This window comes from Mobula hypostoma, chromosome 29 (genome assembly GCF_963921235.1).
Source record: "Mobula hypostoma chromosome 29, sMobHyp1.1, whole genome shotgun sequence".
Classification (NCBI taxonomy): domain Eukaryota; kingdom Metazoa; phylum Chordata; class Chondrichthyes; order Myliobatiformes; family Myliobatidae; genus Mobula; species Mobula hypostoma.
Window position 1 is genome coordinate 28,543,729 of NC_086125.1, and position 23,846 is coordinate 28,567,574.

A 23,846-nucleotide genomic window follows, 5' to 3' on the forward strand; every position below is an offset into this window, starting at 1 on the left:
GCTTTGTGGGCCGAAGGGCCTGTATTGTGCTGTAGGCTTTCTATGTTTCTCTGTTTCTATGACAAAATTAGGTTTATTTTCTCCTGAGCACTGGAAGCTGAGGGGACACCTGGTAGAAGTTCATAAAATTTGAAGAGGCAGAGACAGGACAGACTTTCAAACTTTTCTCTCCAGTGTGGAAATGTCAAATACAAGAGAGCATAGTTTTATAGTGAGAATGGGGAAATCTAATGGATATTTATGAGTTAAGAGATTTACACAGAGAGTGGTAGGTGCTTGGAATGCGATGCCAGGGAAGTGGTGAAAGCAGATACGCCAGCAGCATTTAAGAGGCTTTTAGACAGACAGGGAATAGAGGGATACAGAGCATGTACAAACAGATGAGATTTGTCTAAATTAGCACCGTGGTCAGCACAGACATTGTGGGCCAAAGGGCCTGTTTCTGTGCTGTACTGTTCTACTTTCTATGTTTTATGTACATCTCAGGGTACTTTCCCAGAGACTGGAGAATCCAGGCAGAAGGAATACGATGGGTTCAAGTTTAGCACCCACTGGATGAGAGAGGAATTCTCATTGTGGACGGTGTTAGATGGGAGGGAGGTTTGCAGCTTTCTACTGATGGAAGGGCTTGCAGGGGGTCAGGGGGATAGAGATGTGGCAAGTTCTATAGGAAGGATTATCTGCTGTAGCATTCTGATCCCTGGGACTGAGGTGATTTTTTTAAGTCTTCAAGATATTCTATAGAGAGAGAGAGAGGGAGAGAGACAGACAGACAGAGAGAGAGAAAGCGAGAGAGAGAGAGAGAGAGAGAGAGAGAGAGAGAGAGAGAGACAGTGTGAGAGAGAGAGAGAGAGAGTGAAGGGGAGAGAGGGAGGGCAACGGGGGGAGAGAGAGAGTCAGGGAAGGGGTGAGAGAGAGGAGTGGGGGGGAGGTGCAGGAGAGGGAGGGAGGGGTGAGGGGAAGAGAGGGGGGGAAACGGGGAGGAAGAGGGGGAAGAGAGGGGAAGAGGGGAAGGGGGAAGGGGAGAGGGGAAGAGAAGCGGGAAAGAGGGGGAAGAGAGAAGAGAAGGGGAGAGAGGAGGTGAAGAGAGGGGGAAGAGGGGTGAAGGGGAAGAGGGAAGAGGGGAAGAGGGAGGAAGAGGGCGAGGGGAAGAGAGAGGGAAGAGAAGGAGGAAAGACAAGGGGAAAGAAGGGGGAGAGAGTAAAGAAGAGAAGGTGCTTTATTTTCCTTCTCAACCCATTCTCCTGCCTTCTTCCTATAATCTTTAATGCCTTTACAAATCAAGGACCTATCAACCTCTGCAAGTATACCCAATGAGCTGGCCTCCACGGCTGTCAGTGGCAATGACTTCCATAGATACAGAACCTTCTGGCTAAAGAACATCCTCTTCAACTCCTTTCTAAAGACTTGTCCTATCCTGAGGCCCTGTCGTCTGGTGCTTGACTCCCCCACTATTGGAAACATCCTCTCCATATTCAGGCCTTTCAATATTCAGTCGGTCTCAATGAGATCCCCCCTCGTTATTTTAAACTCCAGCAAGGACAAGTGTCAGCATGAGATTTGCAGAGCCTTGATTAGTGGTTGAGTCCTGGAGTCCAAAGAGAAAGTGTGGGGATCAGGGAGCCTGGTTGAGAAGTATTCCTTTCCCATGATGGGCACAGTGGATATTGTGACTGGGAGCACAGAGGTAGTTCAAATCATTTGTTCCATTTAATATGTTTGCAAGGTTACTGACAAAGAGGATAGACAAATGAAAAGGGGAAACTGTTACAAGAAATTAGACCAAGTGAGTTGTTCATCACCATCAGATTCCAGCCTTTGGGGAAACATTGCACTTTGGGAATTCACCTGAAATGTAGACAATTCACCTGTTGTGTTGAGACAGGTCTATCCTCATTCTCAGACCACCAGACCCCTGGTGCCAGCTTTCCATAAGACATCGGAGCAGAATTAATCCATTCAGCCCAGCAAGTCTGCTCTTTCATTGTCTTACAATTTTCCTTCATTAGTTAATGGAGTTTGGATCAACAGGTGGGTACCCACTTAAGTAACGAATTGTTTACTTGCCTTTCTGGTTACTGGAAGTGACACCAGGCAGTGAGATCATCAAGCGATTGATGAGAGATGTATCAGGGCACTGGCGTTCAGAAAGTACACAGAGAACACCTGCTAAACTGGGCAACTTCATTTCAAAGGCTCCAGGACATCTGCCAGTGTGAGGGCTGCCACCAGGACTTTCCCAACCCACTTAACTTCACATCTGGCAACAACCAGACCTGCCCTGAACCACAAACACAAGGAAATCTGCAGATGCTGGAATTTCAAGAAACGCACATAAAAGTTGCTGGTGGAACGCAGCAGGCCAGGCAGCATCTCTAGGAAGAGGTACAGTCGACGTTTCGGGCCGAGACCCTTCGTCAGGACTAACTGAAAGAAGAGCTAGTAAGAGACCTGAACCAGGTATCTGAAGTAACTTTCTGTGTGCAGAGGGATTCATAGAACGTCGAACAGTTCGGTAGAAGAGTAGACCCTTCAGCTTATGGTGTTGTGTCAAACACACACAAAATGCTGGAGGAATTCAGCAGGCCAGACAGCATCTGTGGAAAAGAGTACAGTCGACACTTCAGGGCAAGACTCTTCATCAGGACCTCAGAGTGTTGCAGCCCGAAACATCGACTAGACTCTTTTCCATAGATGCTCCTGGCCTGCTGAGTTCCTCCAGAATTTTGTGTGTGTTGCTTGGATTTCCAGCATCTGCAGAATTTCCATTGCTTGAAATTAAAAGATTATCTTTATTTATCACATGTACATCAAAACATACAGTGAAATGTGTCGTTCTGTGTCAAATCAAAAAAGCGAAGATTGTGCTGGGCAGCCTGTATGTGTGGCCATGTGCCAGAGCCAGTATAGCATTACCACAGCTTACCAAAGCCTATCCATTCGTATTTGGAATGTGGGAGGAAACCCATGTATTCCCGGTGAGAACGTACAAACTTTACAGAGAACAGCAGAAATCAAACCTCGATATCACACCCACTAAACTAATCCCTTCTACTTTCCACGCCATGCATATTCATATGTCTAAAAGCACCTTGAATGCCCTCTATCATGTTTGCCTCTACCACCACCTGGCAGCACATTCCAGGTACCACCCCCCGCCCCCGTGCAAAAATACTTGCCCTGTACATCTCTTTTGAACTTACCTGAAAGGCATGTCCTCTAGTTTTAGAAATTTCAATCCTAAGGAAAAGTTACTTGCTGTCTTCTCTTTCTATGCCCCTCATAATCTTATCAGATCTCCCCTCAACTTGCGGCACTCCAGAGAAACAAAACAAGTTTGTCCAGCTTCTCCATTTGGCACGTGTCCTCTAATCCAGGTGGCATCCTGGCAAACCTTTACTGCACCCTCTCCAAAGCTTCCACATCCTTCCTATAATGTCATGACTAGAAATGAATGCAGTACTCCATATGCCACCTAACTAGATTTTGATAAAACTGCAACAGAACTTCCTGATTTTTGAATTCAGTTCCTTGCTTAATAAAGGTGAACATGCCATATGCCTTCTTTACCATCCTATCAACCTGTGTAGCCACTTTCAAGGATTGATTAACAAGATCCCTCTACTCATCTGCACTCTTGCCATTAACAGTGTACTGCCTCTTTTACATTTGATCTCCCAAATTGCAACAGTTTACATATGGCAGGATTAAATTCTATCTGCCATATCTCCACCCATATCTGCAACTGGTCTATATTTTACCTGGACAACTTCTCTCTCTAATTCAGTCTCCCTAGCCCCAGCAACATCCTTGTTGCATTGTTTCTGGTTTAACCACATCTTTCCTATATAATATGTCAAACAGCAGGGTAGTGTCTGCCAATGATAGTTCGCATTCTTGCATGAAGCTACCTGACCATTCCCATGTCCCTGCCTGGTGGGAACCTGCTCTGAGCAAAACGGAGTACCACCTTTCCCCATTCCACAATAGTAACAATGCTACTTTGGCCATGAAGTACATTGCGATGACATGAGACTACGAAATGATTGTCACCAAAGACTCATGAAGATTACTACAGATGTGCCGTGGAGATCATCCTGACTGGTTTCATCTCTGCCTGGATTGGAGGCTCCACTGCACAAGAAATGGCAGAGGGCAGTAGACTCAGTCAGCTCTATCGTGGGCACACAATGGGCACCCTCCCCACCGCTGAGGGCATCTTCAAGAGATAGCACCTCAAGAAGGCAGCATCCATCGCTAAAGGCCCCTCGGCATCTAGGACATGCCCTCTTCTTGTTACTTTCATTGGGGAGGAGATAGATGAGCCTGAAGACACACACTCAACGTTTTATGAGCAGCTTCTTTCTTTCTGCCATCAGATTTCTGAATGGTCCATGAAGACTACCTCATTATTGCACTATTTATTGTTTGCAATTTATAGTAATTATATATCTTTGCACTATACTGCTGCTGCAAAACAAATTTCATGTCATATAAGACAGTGATAATAAAGCTGATTCCGATATGAATGCAATGATATTTTCCTTTAAAGAGTATCTTGGAGCAACTAAGCCACAGATCTAAGTCACAGAAAATGGTTTTGGCGAGCGAACAGCCCTTTGTTAATCCCACAACTAGCCCCTCCCACTCATCTCACCACCCAAACACACATCGTTTCCCAACCGCTGTACACGTTCTAACAGCTGGACAAATGTAAACATTACCAAGTCCCATTATCAAGGGTTGGGATGTTATGTGAAAGTTCTATAACACATTGGTGAGGCCTAATTTGGGATATTGTGTGTAGTTCTGGTCACCTACCTACAGGAAAAACAATAAGATTCAAAGAATACAGAGAACATTAACAAGAATGTTGCTGGGACTTGTTAGGGACATCTTATAGAGGTATTCAGAATTATACAGTGGGGTTTAGATGGGGATATAGAATGCAAGCAAGCTTTTTCCACTAAGGCTCAGAAAGACTAGAACTAGAGGTCACAGGTTAAGAGTGAAAGGTGAAATATTTAAGGAGAGCCTGAGGGGGATGTCTTCACTCAGAAAATGGTGCAGGTGTGGGAAAAGCTGGAAGTGGTTTGATTTCAACATTTAAGAGAAATTTGAGTAATTATATGGGTGGGAGAGGTATGGAAGGCTAGATGGAATGAAGGACCTATTTCTGTGCTGTTGTGCTCAATGACTCTATCACTCTATGATTAGCATAATTGTTCAAAAGACAAATTGACCTCTAGATTTTGAATTCTATCGTCCACAAGACTACAGGGACTCAGTTGCATTCTAAGATGCCTGCTGACGTGAGTACTGGTAAGTGACTTTCTACCAAGCTTTGAGATAGGTGTATCTGAGGGATCCAGATACAGGAAGATCTGCCTGACTCCTAGTGCCTCATCCTGAGCAGTATGTAATCGGCGATCTTTACCATTGGGTGGTGGTTTGACATCTGCGTCTCCTTGCTGGTTCGAGCTTTCAGATTGTCCTGACTCTGTGAGATAAAAAGAGACGGGTGATCAGCACGGGGAGACTCTTTTGTCTATCGTTCAACCAAACACCGCCCATCACTCAATAGCAAGACAGTCTCATCAGTAGGGATGGTGAAGTCAAACCTCCCACAGTAGCCCACGGCCAACAGAAACATCTCATGTTATCAGTCAGGACCACCTGGCCTGGAAAGATCTGCTGATTTTCCAAATGTATCCATCCCCTCAAAGCAGAGTTAATTTGGACCATCAACTTTCTTACAGACAGATAATTTTCATGGAATTGTTCCAAAGGTTCCTCAAGGAAGGTCTATTGCTCTATCAAGAATTGCATAAAAAGTATCTGTCTTTTTTTTAACTCCAATCTCCAGGGAATACTGAATGAAGTTTCCAAGATATCGATTGAACATTACTCTCCTGCAAATTACTCACTCTCAAATTATACACTATCCTTCCTTGGAAGCATATCACTGTCCCATCATCACCACCAAATCTAAATCCTGGAACTCGCTCCCCAATAGCACCATTGCCAGATGGACTGTAGAGGTTCAAGAAAGCTCTAAGGAAAGTTAGGGATGGACAATAATTATTGGTATTGTCAGTGATACCTATATGTATTAATAAATAATATCATAAGTAAATAGCACAGCTCATGGTTGGCAATGTTGGCTCCATGATGTCCAATATATTTGAATCTGTGTTTAGCAAATATTTTTCCCACAACCAGATATTGCCCAATTTGGCTGTGGAGGCCAGTTCTGTGGGTATATTTAGGACAGAGGTTGATAGATTCTTAATTAGTCAGGGCATGAAGGGATATGGGGAGAAGAGAGGGAAATGGATCGACCATGATGAAATGGTGGAGCAGACTCGATGGGCCAAATGGCCTAATTCTGTTCCTATATTTTATAGTCTTGCAGTCTAAATACATTAATAAATGACTTAATGTATTGAATATGTTCAAATAAAATAATATTGTTGCCAGTGTTGAATAAGACCATAAGATATAGGAGCAGAAGCAGGCCATTCAGCCCATCGAGTCTGCTCTGCCATTCAATCGTGGGCTCATCCAATTCTTCCACCCATCCCCACTCCCTTGCCTTCTCCCCGTACCGTTTGGTGCCCTGGCTAATCAAGAACCTATCTATCTCTGCCTTAAAGGCACCCAATGACATGGCCTCCACAGCCACTCATGGTAACAAACTCCACAGATTTACCACCCTCTGACTAAAGTAATTTCTCCACATCTCTGTTCTAAATGGATGTCCTTCAATCCTGAATTTGTGTCCTCTTGTCCTAGACTCCCCTACCATGGCAAATAACTTTGCCATATCTAATCTGTTCAGGCCTTTTAACATTCAGAATGTTTCTATGAGATCCCCCCTCATTCTCCTGAACTCCAAGGAATACAGCCCAAGAGCTGACAGATGTTCCTCATACGGTAACCCTTTCATTCCTGGAATGACATTGGCTTCAACAGAATGTAACACCAGAAAGGGGAACGGTATAATACTCAATTATATTCAGGGACCATGTGCAAGATTCTCGTCCCAAACCTGCCAAACGTTCTCCTGAAACCTCTAAAGCTACATCTTGTCACCTCACTATGCAGTACAGTCCAATTCACATTTACCCCCTTTCCCCACTCCAATGTAGTCTTCTCTGTAAATGTAAAATACTAGTTGTATAGCCCCTGTTTCAGATTTTCTCCAATAAAAATTAATGGGAATCTGAACAGATTATATTAGTTTTATTTGTCACATGTGCATCCAAACATCGAAATATGCAATGAAAAGTGTCAACTGTATCAAATCCAATCAACGAGGATTGTGCTGGTGGCAGCCCACAAGTGTCGCCACTGTTCCAGTGCCAATATAGCATGCCCACCACTTACTAACCCTAGCCTGTATGTCTTTAGAAAGTGGGAGGAAACCAGGGCATCCAGAAGAAACCCATGTGATCACAAAGAGAATATCCAAACACCCTACAGCGGCAGAGATTGAATCCCAATCGATAATCGCTGGTGTTCGAGTAGCGTTACACTAACTGCTGTGGCTACTATGTCAAACATCAGCCCAGGTCAGAAATATAAACAGGATCTGGTAGACTATCAGAGAGATAAGTTGTGGAGAATTTTCCATGATGATGTGATAAGTTTCCAAGTGAAGAACCTAAAATATCAAATCAAAGTGATGTCTTTAATCCAGTGACAGCAAGGTGTCATGAGATGCCTTTTGAAGAAGACTACAAGACTTACAACAGAGGCAGTGTGTAGTGAGACTGTCAGGAAGGACAGGTAGATGATAGGACTGAACTGCAATCAGTAAGGTGAGAAAGATGACATAGGATCGGAAGATGTAGAATCCTTATGGTAGGATTAAGAACTGCAAGGGTTAAAACGACTCTGATGTGAGTTATATACAGGCCTCCAAATAGTAGCCAGGATTTGGGCTACAAATTACAACAGAAGATAGAAAAGGCTTGTCAAAAGAGCAATGTTACAATGTCATAGGAGATTTCATTATGCAGATAGATTGGGAAAATAAGTTTGGTACTGTATCTCAAGAGATAGGATTTGTAGAATGCCTACAAGATAGTTTTGTAGAGCAGCTTGTGGTTGAGTTCACAAGGGGATCAGTTATTCTGGACTGGGTATTGTGTAATGAACCAGATTTGATTAGGAAGATTAAAGTAAAGGACTCTTCAGGAAGCAGTGGTCATAATATACTAGTATTTACCTTGCAATCTGAGAGGAAGAAGGTGAAGTCAGAAGTATCAGTATCTCAGTGGAGTAAAGAGAATTACAGAGGCATGAGAAATGAGCTGGCCAAAGTTGATTTGAAGGAGACACTAGCAGGACTGATGGCAGAGCAGCAATGGCTAGAGTTTCTGTGATCAAATTGGAAGATGCAGGATAGGTACATCCTAAAGAAGAATTATTCTAAAGGTAGGATGATGGAACTGAGAAGGGGAGTCAAAAGTCAAAGCCAACATAAAAGCAAAAGAGGGGGTGTATACTAGAGCAAAAACTAGTGGGAAGTTAGAGGATTGGGAAGCTTTTAAAAACCAACAGAAAGCAACTAAAAAGCCATAAGGGGAGAAAAGATGAAATATGAAGGAAAGCTAGGCAGCGACATCAAAGAGTATACCAAAAAGCTTTTCCAGATATATAAAGAGAAAAAGACAAGTGAGAGCAGATATTGGACTGCTGGAGAAAGACACTGGAGAGGTAGTAATGGGGGACAAGGAAATGGTGGACAAACTGAACAAGTATTTTGCATCATTCTTCACTGTGGAGGACACTAGTAGTGTGCTGGAAGTTCAAGAGCGTCAAGGGGCAGAAGTGAATGCAATTGTTATTACTAGGGAGAAGGTGCTTCAGAAACTAAAAAGTGTGAAGATAGATTAGTCACCTGGCCCAGATGAACTATACCCCCAGTTTCTGAAAGAGATAGCTGAAAAGATTGTGGGGGGGGGGAGCATTAGTGATGACCTCTGAAGAATAACTAAATTCTGAACTGGTTCTGAAGGACTGGAAAATTGCAAACATCCCTTCACTCTTCAAGAAGGGAGGAAGGCTGAAGAGAGAAAATTATAAGCCTGTTAGCCTGACCTCAGTGGTCGGGAAGATGTTGGAGTTGATTGTTAAGGATGTGGTTTCAGGATACTTGGAGGTTTAGGTAAAATAGGCCAAATTCTACATGGTTTCCTTCAGGGAAAATCTTGCCTGACAAATCTGTTAGAATTATTTGAGGATGTTGCAAGCAGGATAGACAAAGGAGAATCGGTGGATTTTGTGTACTTGGATTTTCAGAAGGCCTTTGACTAGGTGCCGCACATGAAGATAAGAGCCCATGGCATTACAGGAAAGGCATGGATAAAGCATTGGCTGGTTAGCAGAAGGAAAAAAGTGGGAATAAGGGAAACCCTTTCTGATTGGCATGTCAATGATTTGGATGATGGAATTGATATCTTTGTGGCCAAGTTTGTGGACAATATGAAGATAGGTGGAGGCACAGGTAGTGTTGTGGAAGTATTGAGGCTGCAGAAGGATTTAGAAATATTAGGAGAATGGACAACAAAGTAGCAATTGGAATACAGTGTCAGGAAGTGTATGGTCATGCACTTTGGTAGAAGGAATAAAAGCACAGACTATTTTCTAAATGGAGAAAAAATTCAAAAAATCTGAGATGCAAAGGGACTTAGGCATTCTCGTGCAGGTTAATTTGCAGGCTGAGTTTGTGGTGAAGAAGGCAAAGGCAATGTTAGCATTCATTTCAAGTGGACTAGAATATAAAAGCAAGGCTGTAATGTTGAGGCTTTATAAGGCACTGGTGAGAGCTCTCTTGTGGTATTGTGAGCAGTTTTGGGCCCCTTATTTAAAAAAGGATCTATTGACATAGGAAAGGGTTCAGAGGAGGTTCTCAAGAATGATTCTGGGTATGAAAGTCTTATTGTATGAGGAGCTATTGATGACTCTGGGCCCTTACTCGCTGGAATTCAGAAAAATGAGGAGGGATCCCATTGAAACCTATCAAACGTTGAAAGGTCTAGATGGAGTAGGTGTGGGGTTGTCTTGGACCAGAGGGCACAGCCTCAGAATAGAGGGATGTCCATTTAGAACAGAGATGATGAGGAATTTCTTTAGCCAGAGGGTTGTTGTATCTGTGAAATTCGTCGTCACAGGTGGCTGTGGAGGCCAGGTCACTGGGTGTATTTAAGGCGGAGGTTGATAGGTTCTTCACTAGCCAGGGTGTGAAAGGTTATGGAGAGAAGGAAGAAGAATGGGTTTGAGGGGGAAGTGGATCAGCCATGATGAAACGGTGGAGTAGACATGATGGGCCAAATGGCCTAATTTTTCTCCTTTGTCTAATGGTCTACATCAGCTGCCCCTCTCTGAACCGTGGATGATGGTCCAGTGGCCTCCCTTCTAATATGAATCAAGAAGGAAAAGGAAAGTTTTGACCATAAGACATGGGAGTAGAATTAGACTATTCAGCCTATCGACTCTGCTCCACCAAAGCTTTGTTGCTAGGCTCACAGTTGCATTTGCTCTCTGACTAAAACTTCAGGGTTAGAACACAGAACGGGCCCTGCAGCCCATGATGTTGTTTCAACTTTTTAATCTACTCTAAGATCAATATAACTCTTCCCTCCTACTTAGACCTCTAATTTTCTTTCACCCATGTTGCCTAAATAAGAGGTTCTTAAACGTCCCTAATGTCTGCCTCTACAACCACCCCCTGTTGTGCTTTCTAAGCACCCACAATGCTTTGCGTAAGAAACCTAACCCTAACATCCCCCCTCCACTTTCTTCCAATCAGCTTAAAATTATGCCCTCTCATATTAGCCAGTTCTGTTCTGGGATAAAGTTTTTGGCTGTCAACTCAATCTATACTTCTGATCATCCTGTACACTTCGATAAATTCACCTCTCACCTTACTTTGTTCCAAAGAGAAAAGCCCAAGCTCACTCAACCTTTCCTCATAAGAGATGCTCTCTAGTCCAGGCAGTATCGTGGTAAATCTTCTCTACATCCTCTCGAAAGCTTCCACATCCTTCCTACAATGAGGAGACTAGCACTGAACACAGTACTCAAAGTGTGGTCTAACCAGAGTTTTATACAACTGCAATATTACCTCACAGCTCTTGAGCTCAATCCCCCCAACTAATGCTGGCCAACACTTTATTTGCAATTATCATTTGGGACTCTCTCACTTGCAATCCCAATCAATGGTTGTAGATTAGACTGGCTCAGTGAAGTCTTGGTCAAAGAGCAGAACATGGTCCGCACTACTCCCATTGAGAGATTCCACAGGGGATGAATTAAAAATGGGCCACATGAGAGGGAGAGAATCTCTCTCGACTTGGGAGAGAAAGCTTCACTCTCAGTTCCAATACTGGTTGCCTGAACTCTTCCCCTTGAACCTGGTGGAAGTGTGCTACCATCCCTCAGGATATTGCCAGGATTCAGTTCCATCAGCAGAAAGCAATAGGGTCCTCCATACATTGGCCAGAGAGGACTTTTTAAAGACATTCCCTCAGTCCTCAGGAAGTTAACACAAATGAGACACTGATGTGCCTGTTAGTTTGATAAGTGTAACTGAAATTGTCTCATTATCCGCTTCCTCTCTTTCTCGACGATGGTTCCGAGGTTCCAGTTAATGTTGTTTTTGTTAACTGAAGGCCAAAATGAATGAACACTCAGAGTGATTTGGTTTGTGGCTGAGGTCAAGGGAAATACATTCACCGGGCTAGTAAGATGATGGGGCAGAGGATTCAGATTCAAGTTTATTTATCACATGTACATCAAAACAGAGTGGACCATATCATTTGCATTAACAACAAACACACTAACCCACTCAAGGATATGCTGGGGGCAGCCTGCAAGTTTCACCACACATTCTGGCACCAACATAGCATTCTCGCTGTGCTTTACATAATTCCCATGACCTCACTGGTAGCAGCTTGTATAATAGTCAGTCCCTCAGTGAGCAGAAAAATACTCATATCAACAGTGAAACTGAGCACACCAGTTTGCTGCTGCACACATATTTTCACAGACTCTTGGAAAATATACACTTTGGCCACTTTATTAGGTACACCTGCTTATTAATGCAAATATTTAATCAAACAATCAAGTGGTAGCAATTCAATGCATAAAAGCATGCAGGCATGGTCAAGAGGTTCGGTTGTTATTCAGATCAAACATCAGAAAGGGGAAGAAATGTGATCTAAATGACTTTGACTGTGGTATGATAGTTGGCGCCAGACAGGGTGGTTTGAGTATCTCAGAAACTTCTGGTCTCCTGGGATTTTCACACACAACAGTTGGACTTTACAGAGAATGATGCAGTAAACAAAAAACATCCATTAAGCGACAGTTCTGTGGGCAAAAACACCTTGTTAATAGGAGAGGTCAAAGGAGAATGGCCAGACTGGTTCAAGCTGACAGGAAGGCAACAGTAGCTCAAATAGCCACAACAGTGGTGTGCAGGAGAACACAAAACACATCAAATCTTGCAGTGGATGGGTTATGGCAGTAGAGACCATGAACATGCACTCAGTGGCCACTTTATTAGGTTCAGGGGGTATTTAATAGAGACATGCAGCACTAAAACAGACTGTTCATGATGCCCAACTAAGCTAATCCCATCTGCCAGCATGTCCCTCTAAACCTTTCCAATCTGTTCAACTCTCTTCAAAAATTGTTATTGTATCTGTCTCAGCTACTTTCTCTGAAAGCTCTTTCTACGTATGAACTACCCTTTGTGAAAAAAAATGTTGCCCCTCAATTTTCTACTGAAACTATCCCCTCTCACTTTAAACCTATGCCTTGATTCTGAAACCCTGAAAAAACTGCTCATTCACCCTAAATATGCCTCTCACGTTTTCATATAACTCTGTAAGATCATCTCTCAGTCTCCTATGTTCCAAGTAGTAAAGTCCTAGACTATCCAAAATCTCCCTATAGCCTAGACCCTCATGTTATAGCAACATCCGTATAAATCTTTTCTGCACTCTTTCCAATTTAATAACGTCTTTCCTACATCAAAACTGCACACAGTATTCGAAGTGCAGCTTCCCCAGAATTTGTACAACAGCACTAGGACATCCCAGCTCCTGTACTCAGTGCCCAGACTGATGAAGGCAGCGTGTCTAAAGTCTTCTTCACCACTCTGTCTACCTGTAACTCCACTTTTAAGGAATCATGTACATGAACATCAAGATCCCTGTGTTGTGCAACACTCTACACATTCCACCTGCTAACTCTGAAAGTTTGACCTTGATTGACTTTCCAAAATGCAACACCTCAGATACCTGAAATCAACTGCATGCGTCTGCTTGGGATATCAGTGGCTCAATCGCCCATCTGGGCAATAAGCCCAAAAACCCTAACTCCAGGTGGTTGTTTTCACTGGTGAAAGATTACCCTTCAGTCCTGATGAAGGGTCTTATTCTGAAATGTTGACTGTTTATTTTCTTCAATAGATGCTGCCTGATCTGCTGAGTTTCTCCAGCATTGTGTGTGATTGGTGGCATCCTGCACTGCCAGCAGTGTTACCGCACCAGTGAGGTGCTACACAGACTCCAGCCACCCTCTTGGCCATGCAACAGGCACAGGAGCATGGGATCAAGTGGAGGGGATCTGACCCTTCTCCTCCGCAGTATTTACCCCTGAAACAGCATCAATAGGTATCCTCTAATTATTGCTATTTGCAGAAGTTTGTTATGCACAGATATAAACTGAAAATGCTCCACAAATCAGACAGCAACCTCCCACCAAAGTCATTCCCCTGAATTTGCACTGGATTTATCCATCCACTTGCTCGTACTTGCTCAAGCCTCCCCAATAAGTGAAAACATCAGTTCTGTGTCCAACCTACCAAACACTTCTTAATCTCAGAGTCCATCAATCCATAACGCAATATATCTTCTCTGAAAGCAGTTAAGCAGTATGGGACATGTGATCTTCTCTAATGGAGTTGCACATTTATCCTCTCCTAAAGCCAGGAATGTGGTGGTGGGGTGTGTGTGTGTGTGTGTGTGTGTGTGTGAATGTGTGCACACATGTGTGGTGTGTCTGTGTCTAGAAACACTAACCCAGTGTGAATCATTCAGAACTATAAATCTGACGTGAAAAAGAAATTCCTCATGTTTTGATCAATTAAGTTGTAGCGTATAAATATTTATAATGACTTGTAAAACATCAAATACCTATTAATCATAAAGATTAGGACTGCGAGGAAAACTTTGATTGATGGAAATTCCTTTAATGCCTCAGGCAAACATTATGGAATGAGAAGAGGCATGTGCATTAATGGCTGGAACACGTGGAACCGTCAGCACACCAGTGCTCACCACTGTGATCCTCTGATTAGTTTGGTGGCAGCTGGTGGAGGGAGAGAGATTACTCCCCTTCACCAAATGTCAGTGCTAGACACAGAACATTACCTCCCCATTTATTTTCATCCTTATCAGGACCAGAGACGAGAAAACAAACAGCAGTGTCAAGATTAGCCACAGTCTGACAATTTAAAGGTTGTGAGCTCAAAAGATCTTTGGGCAAGATGTGAAATAACTAAATCCTGGGAAAGAGACGTGCAAGAAGTTGGAGTGTCTGTCTGCTGATTCACTAATGATCCCCTGAATGCATTCTATTACACGCCTACAATTCCCAGCCTCTCTGACCACCTTATTCTGAGGGGGACCTACAAAGCTTTGGCTTGCAGCGTGAGCTCAGTTAGCATGTTTAGCTTTTGCCTGGACTCTTCCGAACTTTGGGACCTAGAACTAGCACCTTCAGTGCCTTGAGTCTGAATTTCTTCCAGCACTCTGAGGCCTCCAGAAGGCATCCGTTAGTCTTGCGAGACCATGGATCTGCGCCTGGAAAGTCTTCACACTCCAGGGCACAGGCCTAGGCAAGGTTGTATGGAAGGCTGGCAGTTGCCCATGCTGCAAGTCTCCCCATCTTCACGACACTGATGTTGTCCAAGGGAAGAGGATTAGGACCCATACAGCTTGGCACCAGTGTTGTCGCAGAGCACTGTGTGATTAAGTGCCTTGCTCAAAGACACAACGCATTGCCTCGGCTGGGGCTTGAACTCACAACCTTCAGATCTCTAGTCGAATACCTTAATCACTTGGCCATGCGCCCACACTCTGAGGCATCCACTTCATCTGAATTTAATCACTCCATCAGCATCACAGTCCTCAACTAGATGTAAGACCATAAGATCATAAGACATAGCAGCATAATTGGGCCATTTGGCCCATCAAGTCTACCCTGACATTCCATCATGGCTGATTTACTATCCCTCTCAACCACATTCTTCTGCCTTTACCCCATAATGTTTGATGCCTTTTAGTCAAGAACATATCAACTTTCACTTTAAATATACCCAATGGCCTCCATAGCTGTCTGTGGCAATGAATTCCACAGATTCACCATCCTCTGGCTAAAGAAATTCCTCCTCATCTCTGTTCTAAAGGAACAAGCTTCTGTTCTGATGCTGTGCACTCTGGTTTTAGACTCCCCCACGATAGGAAATAGCCTCGCTACTTCCACTCTATCTAGGTCTTTCAATATTCTATAGATTTCAATGAGACCCCTCCCCCACCATCATTTTTCTAAACTCTAGTGAGTACAGGCCCAGAGCCATCAAACACTTCTCATGTGTTAACTCTTTCATTCTCGGAATAATTCTTGTGTATCTCTTCTGGATTCTCCCAAATGGCAGCACACCTTTTCTTAGGTAAATGGCCCGGAACTGCCCACAATACTCCAATGTTGGAATTACTTTCTTAAACCTTTCCAAATCTACCTCTTCCTTCAAGACACTTCTCAAAACCTACCTCTTGGTAAGAGTTGTAAGGAAAAGATAGCCAAACTTGAGTTGCTCTCTCTGGAATGGCAGAGGCTGAGTGGAGACGTTTACAAAATTATGAGGATCGTAGATAGTTTGGACAGACTTTCTCCCAGGGAGGAAACGTCAGGTATAAGAGGACATGCTCAGGTGGGAGAAAATTTGTTTTACACAAAGAGTGGTGGGTGCTGGAACGGGCTGCCACAAGTGGTAATGGAGGCACATATGACACCAGAGCTTAGCAGGCTGTCAGATAGGCACAACGAACATGCAGGGACTAGAGGGATATGGACCATGTACAGGCAGAAGAGGGTTAGTTTAGTCTGGCATAGTGTTCAGCACAGACCCAGTGGGCTGAAGGGCCTGCTTCTGAGCTGTACTCTTCCATGTTCTTTAACTTCAGAATGTTCAACTACACTGTAAAGATGGTAAAAGGTTGCTAAATTACTGTCTCTTTTGTTGTATGGGAAACCCAGCAGCCAACATGTTCTCAGCAAAATCCCAACAGTCAGCTGTGCCATAATGATCCTCTCGTACCTCTGGAGCAGGAATGTGGGAGAGAACCGAACTTTTCACCTCCTTGAATTGGTTCTATCCAGCTGAGAGAGCAAGGTAGGGAGAGGAGGCCTGCATTAATATCCCACATGGAACAGAACTTTTGCCAGTGCACACCCCCCCAGGACTGCAGTCATGCTCACCTCAGTGATGAACTGTGGACCCACAGACTCCTGACTCAAAGTAGTAATAAACACACGAGATTCTGCAGATCCAGAGTAACACACACACAATGCTGGAGGAACTCAGCAGGTCAGGCTGCATCTTTGAAGGGGAATATACAGTTGATGTTTCAGGGCGAGACACTTTATTGCCTATCAAATGGCAGCTTGTACTCCTTCCCCTCCCCTCCCCCCTCCACTTATTCTGCCTCTTTCACTGTTCCAGTCCTGATGAAACGTTGATCATTTATTCATCTCTGTAGATGCTGCCTGACTGATGAGTTCCACCAGCATTTTGCGTGTGGCTCAGAGTAGTTCTCACTCTGCCATCGCACAGACTTATTAGGAAGTTAAACATAACTTAACGACAACATTTACCACTTGCCAAATAAACGATGACCTATTTGAGCCATTCCAGTAATACCTTTCTCTCCTAAACCTTTCAGTATAAGTAATGATGATATTAAGAGTTGTATGCCTCCAATGTTTAGTAATGTCCTTCAATAAGTTTGTTTTATGTCATTGCCTGCTGAAACATTTTCTGGTAATGACCTTCCCCATTCAAACATAGAACAGTACAGCACAGCACAGTACAGGCCGCTCAGACCTCTACGTTTGCCAACCTTTTAACCTAGTCCATGACCAATCTAATTCTTCCCTGCAACACAGCCCTCTATTTTTCTTTCATCCATGTGCCTATCTAGAAGTCACTTAAATGTCTCTGATGCATCTGCCACTATCACTACCACTGGCAGTGTATTCCAGTTACCTACCACTCAATGTGTGAAAAAAAGCCTCTCATAAGTCTCTAAACACACCTTAAAAGATCGTCCTATTGTATTGTTCATTTTTGCTCCAGGCCATCTGTGCCTCATATATTCTTATACATCCCTATCAAGATACCATTCATCTCCCTTCACGCCAAAGAAAAAAGCCCTAGATTGCTCAATCTTTCCTCATAAGACATGTTCTCTAATCCAGACAGCATCCTGGTAAATCTCCTCAATAGTTTTCAATAGGTACATTTAATGTCAGAGAATTATAGACAATATACACCCTGAAATTCTTTTTCTTCGCAGACATCCACAAAAACAGAGGAGTGCCCCAAAGAATGAATGACATTTAAAACATTAGAACCCCAAAGCCCCCCCTCCAACTCCTCCCCCCCCCCACACACAAGCAGCAGCAAGGCAACAACCTCCCCCAGCTTCCACCACCAGCTTCCAAAGTTCAGTGCTCTGTGCACTCTCTAGGGACCAGAACTGAACAAAATGTTCGAAATATGTTCTAACCAATTTACTATAGAACTGCAATACTACCTCACGGCTCTTGAACTCAGTCCTCAGACTAAAGAAGGCCAACACACGATACACCTTCTTAACAGCCCTATCAACATACATGGCAATGGAGTGTTGAAGGCCACTCAGTCCATAAGAGGCTTTGAAAGTGTGGATAGCCAGTGCCTTTTTTACCCAAGGTGGAAATGGCTAATACAAGGGACACTATTTTAAGATGATTGGAAGAAAGTATACGGGGATGTTGGTGGTAGGTGCTTTACACAGAGAATCGTGGGTGCGTGGATCACCTTGCCAGAGGTGGTGGTGGAGGCAGGTACATTAGGGACATCTTCAAAACTCTTAGATAAGCACATGCATGAAAGAAAAATGGAGGGCTATGCAGGAGGAAAGGGTTAGATCAATTTTAGAATAGGTTATAACATTATGTGCCGAAAGGCCTGTACTGTGCTTTAGTGCTCTATGTTCTATGTCCTATTTCCTTCATAGCTTCCTCAGCTGGTGTTTAAACAGTATATCCTTGCTTCAAATCAAGGAAATTTGCGGCAAACTTAGAGGTCATTCCCCCATCTTTACTGTGCCAACCACAAGCAGACATTAACTCCCTCCTTAACTGCACCGCAATGCGAACACTTTAAACCGCTTTCTCTAATGCTCTTTACATTGGAAATACATGCTGGTATTTCGGGTATTTACACATATACCCGAATTTACACATATTTCTGTGTTTATTAAATTCTAACTTTATATTGTATACAATTCATTTTTATTTATAATTGTTGAACATTGTGGTTCTTGCTGCACCAACACACCACAGCAAGTTCCTAATACATGTAAATGTATGTGGTGAAAGAAAGGTGATCTGGTGGAGCAGAGTTGATGGGCAGAGCACCCTAATCCTCCTCCTATATCTTCGTATGATCTTCTTATGATCACCCACCCTGAGATCCAGTTCCCAGAGCTAAAGTCGCTAACTCTCAAGGATGAAGTTCAAAGTCTGAGCAGCTTCAAATCCCAGAAAACCCAGTGGGGGTTATTGTGGACTTTTAACACTGGTAGTAAGTCATGCCATTCTCCACGTCCCTTCATCTTGTGAGTCAGAGAGCAATGGAAATTCTATCTCTTCATTCCTGTAAATCGAGCTGTAACGTATAAGCAATCCCAGATGTTAGTCATGGCCCACTATTCTGAAAATATCCTAAAGCTTTCTGGAGCTTTACCGGCTCCTGGAAGTTGGGGCAGTAGGAGCACCTTGTAGCTACTGACGGCTTTAACGTCCCCTCAATATCTTTGAAGCTGAGAACTAGATGGTAAAAATAAAGACTACCTCAACTCATCTATCCATTATATCCTTTAGCCTTAACAGTCAGACACTGATTGCAACATTTCAACAGTAAACCTAATCACCTTCCTCAGGCACCAGTTAGTCAAATGACAAGTCCCCCTAGAGACCCCTCTTGAGTGAGCAGGGTACGGGTGGGGCTTAATGCTTGATCCTGATTGGCTGGATCTGAATGGCCTATTTCTGATTCGCACTCTGGAAAGCCATTGAAGACCAGGATAGCAGAACATAGAAGTGCCTTAAAAAACCTGAGAGCAGAACAAAGAGTGATCGCCTATCATGCTCATGTAGACCAAAGTTTGATGAGGCCAACATCCTTGGCAAGGAAGAGAATACCAACAAGAGAAAGATAAGGGAATCACTAGAGACGGAGCATGTGGGAGACCTAAGTGTCGGTTCTAAGAGTGTAGCGTCTGGGAGCACACAGTCCTAAGGAGAGTTCAGGCTAAAAAACAAATGACCAAACAGAACAAGGCCAATTCAAACTAACCAATCAGAAATAGGCAATTCAGGTCCATCCAAACAGGATTGCGCATCAAGCCTTGCCCATGTTCTGCTCACTCCAGAGGGTATATAAAGAGGTGTTTGTAGAGGGACTTCTGTCGTTTGACTAATTTGTGTCTGAGGAAGATGGTCAGGTTTACTGCTGAAACATTGCAAGCAGTATCTGTAAGTACGTGACTGTTAATGCCAAAGCATAATATTTGATAACCAGTCACAAAAATCGTCACAATTTGGAACTAAATCTTTCACAAAGACCATAAGATAAAGGAGCAGACCATTAAATCTACTCCACCGTTCCATCGTAGCTGATTTATTTTCCCTCGCAGCACCATTCTCCTGCCTTCTCCCAGTAACCTTTGATGCCCTCACCAATCAAGAACCTATCATTCTTTGCAGCCTCTGAAGCTTTTGTGGTGTGGCAACGAATTCCACAGATTCACCATAATTTGATTTAAGGAATTCCTCCTCATCTCTGTTCTAAAATGACACCCTTCTAATCTGAGGCTGTGCTGTTTGGTTGTAGATGCTCCACTATAAGAAATAGTCTCTGTACATCCACTCTATCTAGGCCTTTCAATATTTGGTAGGATTCAATGAGATCTCCCTCTCATTCTTCTAAATTCCAGTGAGTACAGGTCCTGAAGCTCCTCTTATGTTAACTCTGTCATTCATGATACTGTATCATTCTCACAAATCTCCTCCGGACTCTGTCCAATGCCAGCATATCATTTCTCAGGTAAGGAGCCCAGAACTGCTCACAGTACTCCCAATGTGCTCTGACCTCTGGTGTTGTAGACCACTTGCACTAACTGCTATGCTATGGTGCTGCCTGCACAGTCTTGATAGGGTAAAACAGCAGCAATGATTCTGATGCTCGTAAAATCAGTCACCAATGAATAAGGAAGGGTTCAACAATTATGGCCCTCAAAAAATAAAAATAAAAAGAGATACGAAGAAATTCTTAGAAGTTCAGGAATGTGCTCGGTAGAAGGATGCCTAGGGCAGATTCATTAACAACCTTAGACAGAACATTGATCGTGTGCCGGGCTTTGAGAAAGTTGCATGGCGTAAGTTCCATGGGGCAACTGTGGAAGTTAATAATGCAGAATGTGTAAAGACCCTGAGGAACAGTGATCACAGAAAATCATAGATCATTATACAAATCTATTTGGTTTTCTATTGCCCTAGAAGGTTTGCCCATGCTGACCCTGACTGGCCACGCGTGACTCCAAATATACCAATATGGTGCAGTCTGAATGACTGAGATTTGATAAGATGGACTCTTGACCTCACAATTTACCTCCTTATGACTATGCACCTTATTAAAGATTAAGATTAGCTTCATTATTCACAGACAGTATACGTGCATTGAAGCATACAGTAAAATGCCTTATCGCCTGCCTGCGCTGCACCTTCTCTGTAGCTGATACACTTTATTCTAAATTGTTATTTACCTCCACGCACTGTGTAATGATCTGATCTGTATGAACAGGATGCATCTTAGTACATGTGACAGTAATAAACCAATCCCAATTCCAATAAACAAGACCAGGTAAAGTGGATAAATTTCCTCCCCAAATGGTCTTAGTGAACTAGGTGCATTTGACGACGTCTCGTTGGTTCATCACTGTCAGCAGATGTGAGGATGCTCTCTAAGATGGCACTGTAGAATTACACCAAATATTTGTTAGCTTTTGCATTTCATTCTGCTTTGCTATTGTTTTACCTTATTTCGAGTTCATCGCACTATGTAATGATCTGTAAGAACAATATGTTTTCACTGGTTTTCAGAGGTTTTCACTGTGTCTTGGTACAATAATAACCCAATCTCAAATACAGCTGCAGTTCCAAAATTATGGAGAGCAATAAATGGTGTTAATAAAACTGTACTAATACAGGTACAGAATGATCAAACCCAATGGTTGCGTATTTTATTGATGCACCACAGAAAGCATCTTATCCGGCTGCATCACAGAAAGGATACTCTGCCTGTAACCGCAAGAAATTGCAGAGATTCGTGGACACAGCTCAGAACATCAGAAAAACCAGTTTCCCCTCCATGGACTCTGTCCACACTTCTTACAGCCTCACTAAAGAAGCCAACATAATCAAAGATCCCACTCACCCTGGACATCTTCTGTTCTTCCACAACCCCTCCCCTTCCATTGGGCAGAAAACCCTCAAAGCACGTACAACCAGAATCAAGGACAGTTTCTGCTCCACTGTTATAAGACTTGAAAAGTCGCCGAGTACAATAAGATGGCTACTGGACCTCACAATCTACCTGGTTACAGCGTTCAACCTTATTGTCTGCCAACACTAAAAGATTGTAATTGGCGATACTTGTCACATGTACATCAAAACACGCAGTGAAACACATCGTTTGCGTCAATGAGCAGCCTGAGAATGAGCCGAGGCAGCCCGCAAGTGTCTCCATGTTTACGCACCAACGTACCATGCCCGCGACTTATTAACCCTAACCTGTACATCTTTTTGGAATATGGGAGGAAACCATAGCACCTAGAGAAAACCCATGTGGGTCATGGAGAGTACGTACAAATTCATTACAGGCTGCATAGAGAATTGGAACAGCGATCGGTGACCGCAAGTGCTGTGAAGCATTGCACTAAACACTACGCTAACATGTCACCCTTCACTACAGTTTGTCTGTACCTATAACACTTTATTCTGCATTCTCTTATTACGCTTCTTGTACTCCCTCAATGCACAGTTCTAATAAGATTATCTGTACAGACAACATGGATATCAAAGTTTTTCACTGAACCTTGGTACACGTGACAATAACAAACCAATTTACCAGTTAAATTTACTAGTTCTGTATGGTTTAATATAAAATGTGTGCTGTTAAATGTGGGAAAGCTTATGCACAGTGCAGACCGAGACATATAAATACCCAGACTATGACACTAACTGGTAAAATGTGCTAGAGATACGATAGTTTAATATAAAAACAGAAAATGCTGAAAACATTCACCAAGTCAGGATGGATCTGTGGGAAGAAAAACAGAGCCACCGTTTCAGATCAAAGACCTTTCACCAGAAGTCTAATAAGGGTGTGGTGACTGTTGCTTCAGAATGTGCCAGATTACAGTTGTTACATGTGATCGTTTCAATCCTTTGCTTGTGAACTGAAGATAGAAACTTTTTCGCAAAGCTGGATTTTGAAGTATCAAAAAAAAAGATAAAAAAAAGAAAGACCAAGGAGATGTTTATTTTTAAAGATCAGGAACACAATCATTAGATTAATTAGCCACTGATATCTGTGGAAGCTAAGTCATTGGTTTTATTTAAGGTGGAGGTGGATAGGTTCTTGATCAGTAAGGCATCAAAAGCTAAGGGGAAAAGACAGAAGAATGGGGTTGAGAGGAAAATAAATCAGCCACAATTGAATGGAAGAAAGACTCGTCAGGCCAAATGGTCTAATTCTCCTTGTATGTCTTATGGTCTTATGTTGCACAGACTAACATTAACACAAAGGCATGAATCCTTTACATTTAGACAAGTAATTCATTAATGAATAAAGATTAACTTCATTTGTCTCAGACAGGCATAGTCATAGAGCACTACATGACAGAAACAGCCCCTTTCGCCCATCTACTCCATGCTGAACTGTTACTCTGCCCAGTACCAGCGATCTGCACCTGGATCATATTCCTTCAGTCCATGTACTTATCCAAACTTAAATATTACCACAGTGGGGGAGTCTAGGACTAGAGAGCACAGCCTCAGAATAGAAGGACGCCCATTTAGAACAGATATTAAGAGAGGGTGATGAATCTGTGGAATTCATTGCCAAGGACAGCTACGGAGATCAAGTCATTGGGTATATTTAAAGCTGAGGTTGATAGGTTCTTGATTAGTAAGGACATCAAAGGTTACAGGGAGAAGAGAGTGAATGGGGGTGAGAGGGATAATAGCTCAGCCATGATGGAATGGTGTAGCAAAATCAATGGGCTGAATGGCCTAATTGTGCCCCTAATTCAGTTGATTTGGGGTCTTGCTGCCCAATCCGCTGAGTGTTTCTGGATTCCCGGCACCTGTAGTCCTTTTGATTCTCATTTTAGCTCCTGAGTAAGACTGGAGAAAATAGGTTTGTTCCTCTTAGA

General features: G+C 43.1%; 1 protein-coding gene across 10 annotated transcripts in view; it reads right to left on the minus strand.

Annotated features, from left to right (window-relative positions):
• LOC134339507 (nuclear factor 1 X-type-like) overlaps positions 1–23,846 on the minus strand; it is a 423,369-nt gene that overhangs the window by 102,375 nt on the left and 297,148 nt on the right. For all 10 annotated transcript variants that reach the window (XM_063036098.1, XM_063036099.1, XM_063036092.1 and 7 more), the window contains one exon: positions 5,438–5,500. In XM_063036098.1, coding sequence (XP_062892168.1) covers positions 5,438–5,500 — 63 coding nt within the window. The remainder of the gene's footprint in view (positions 1–5,437; positions 5,501–23,846) is intronic.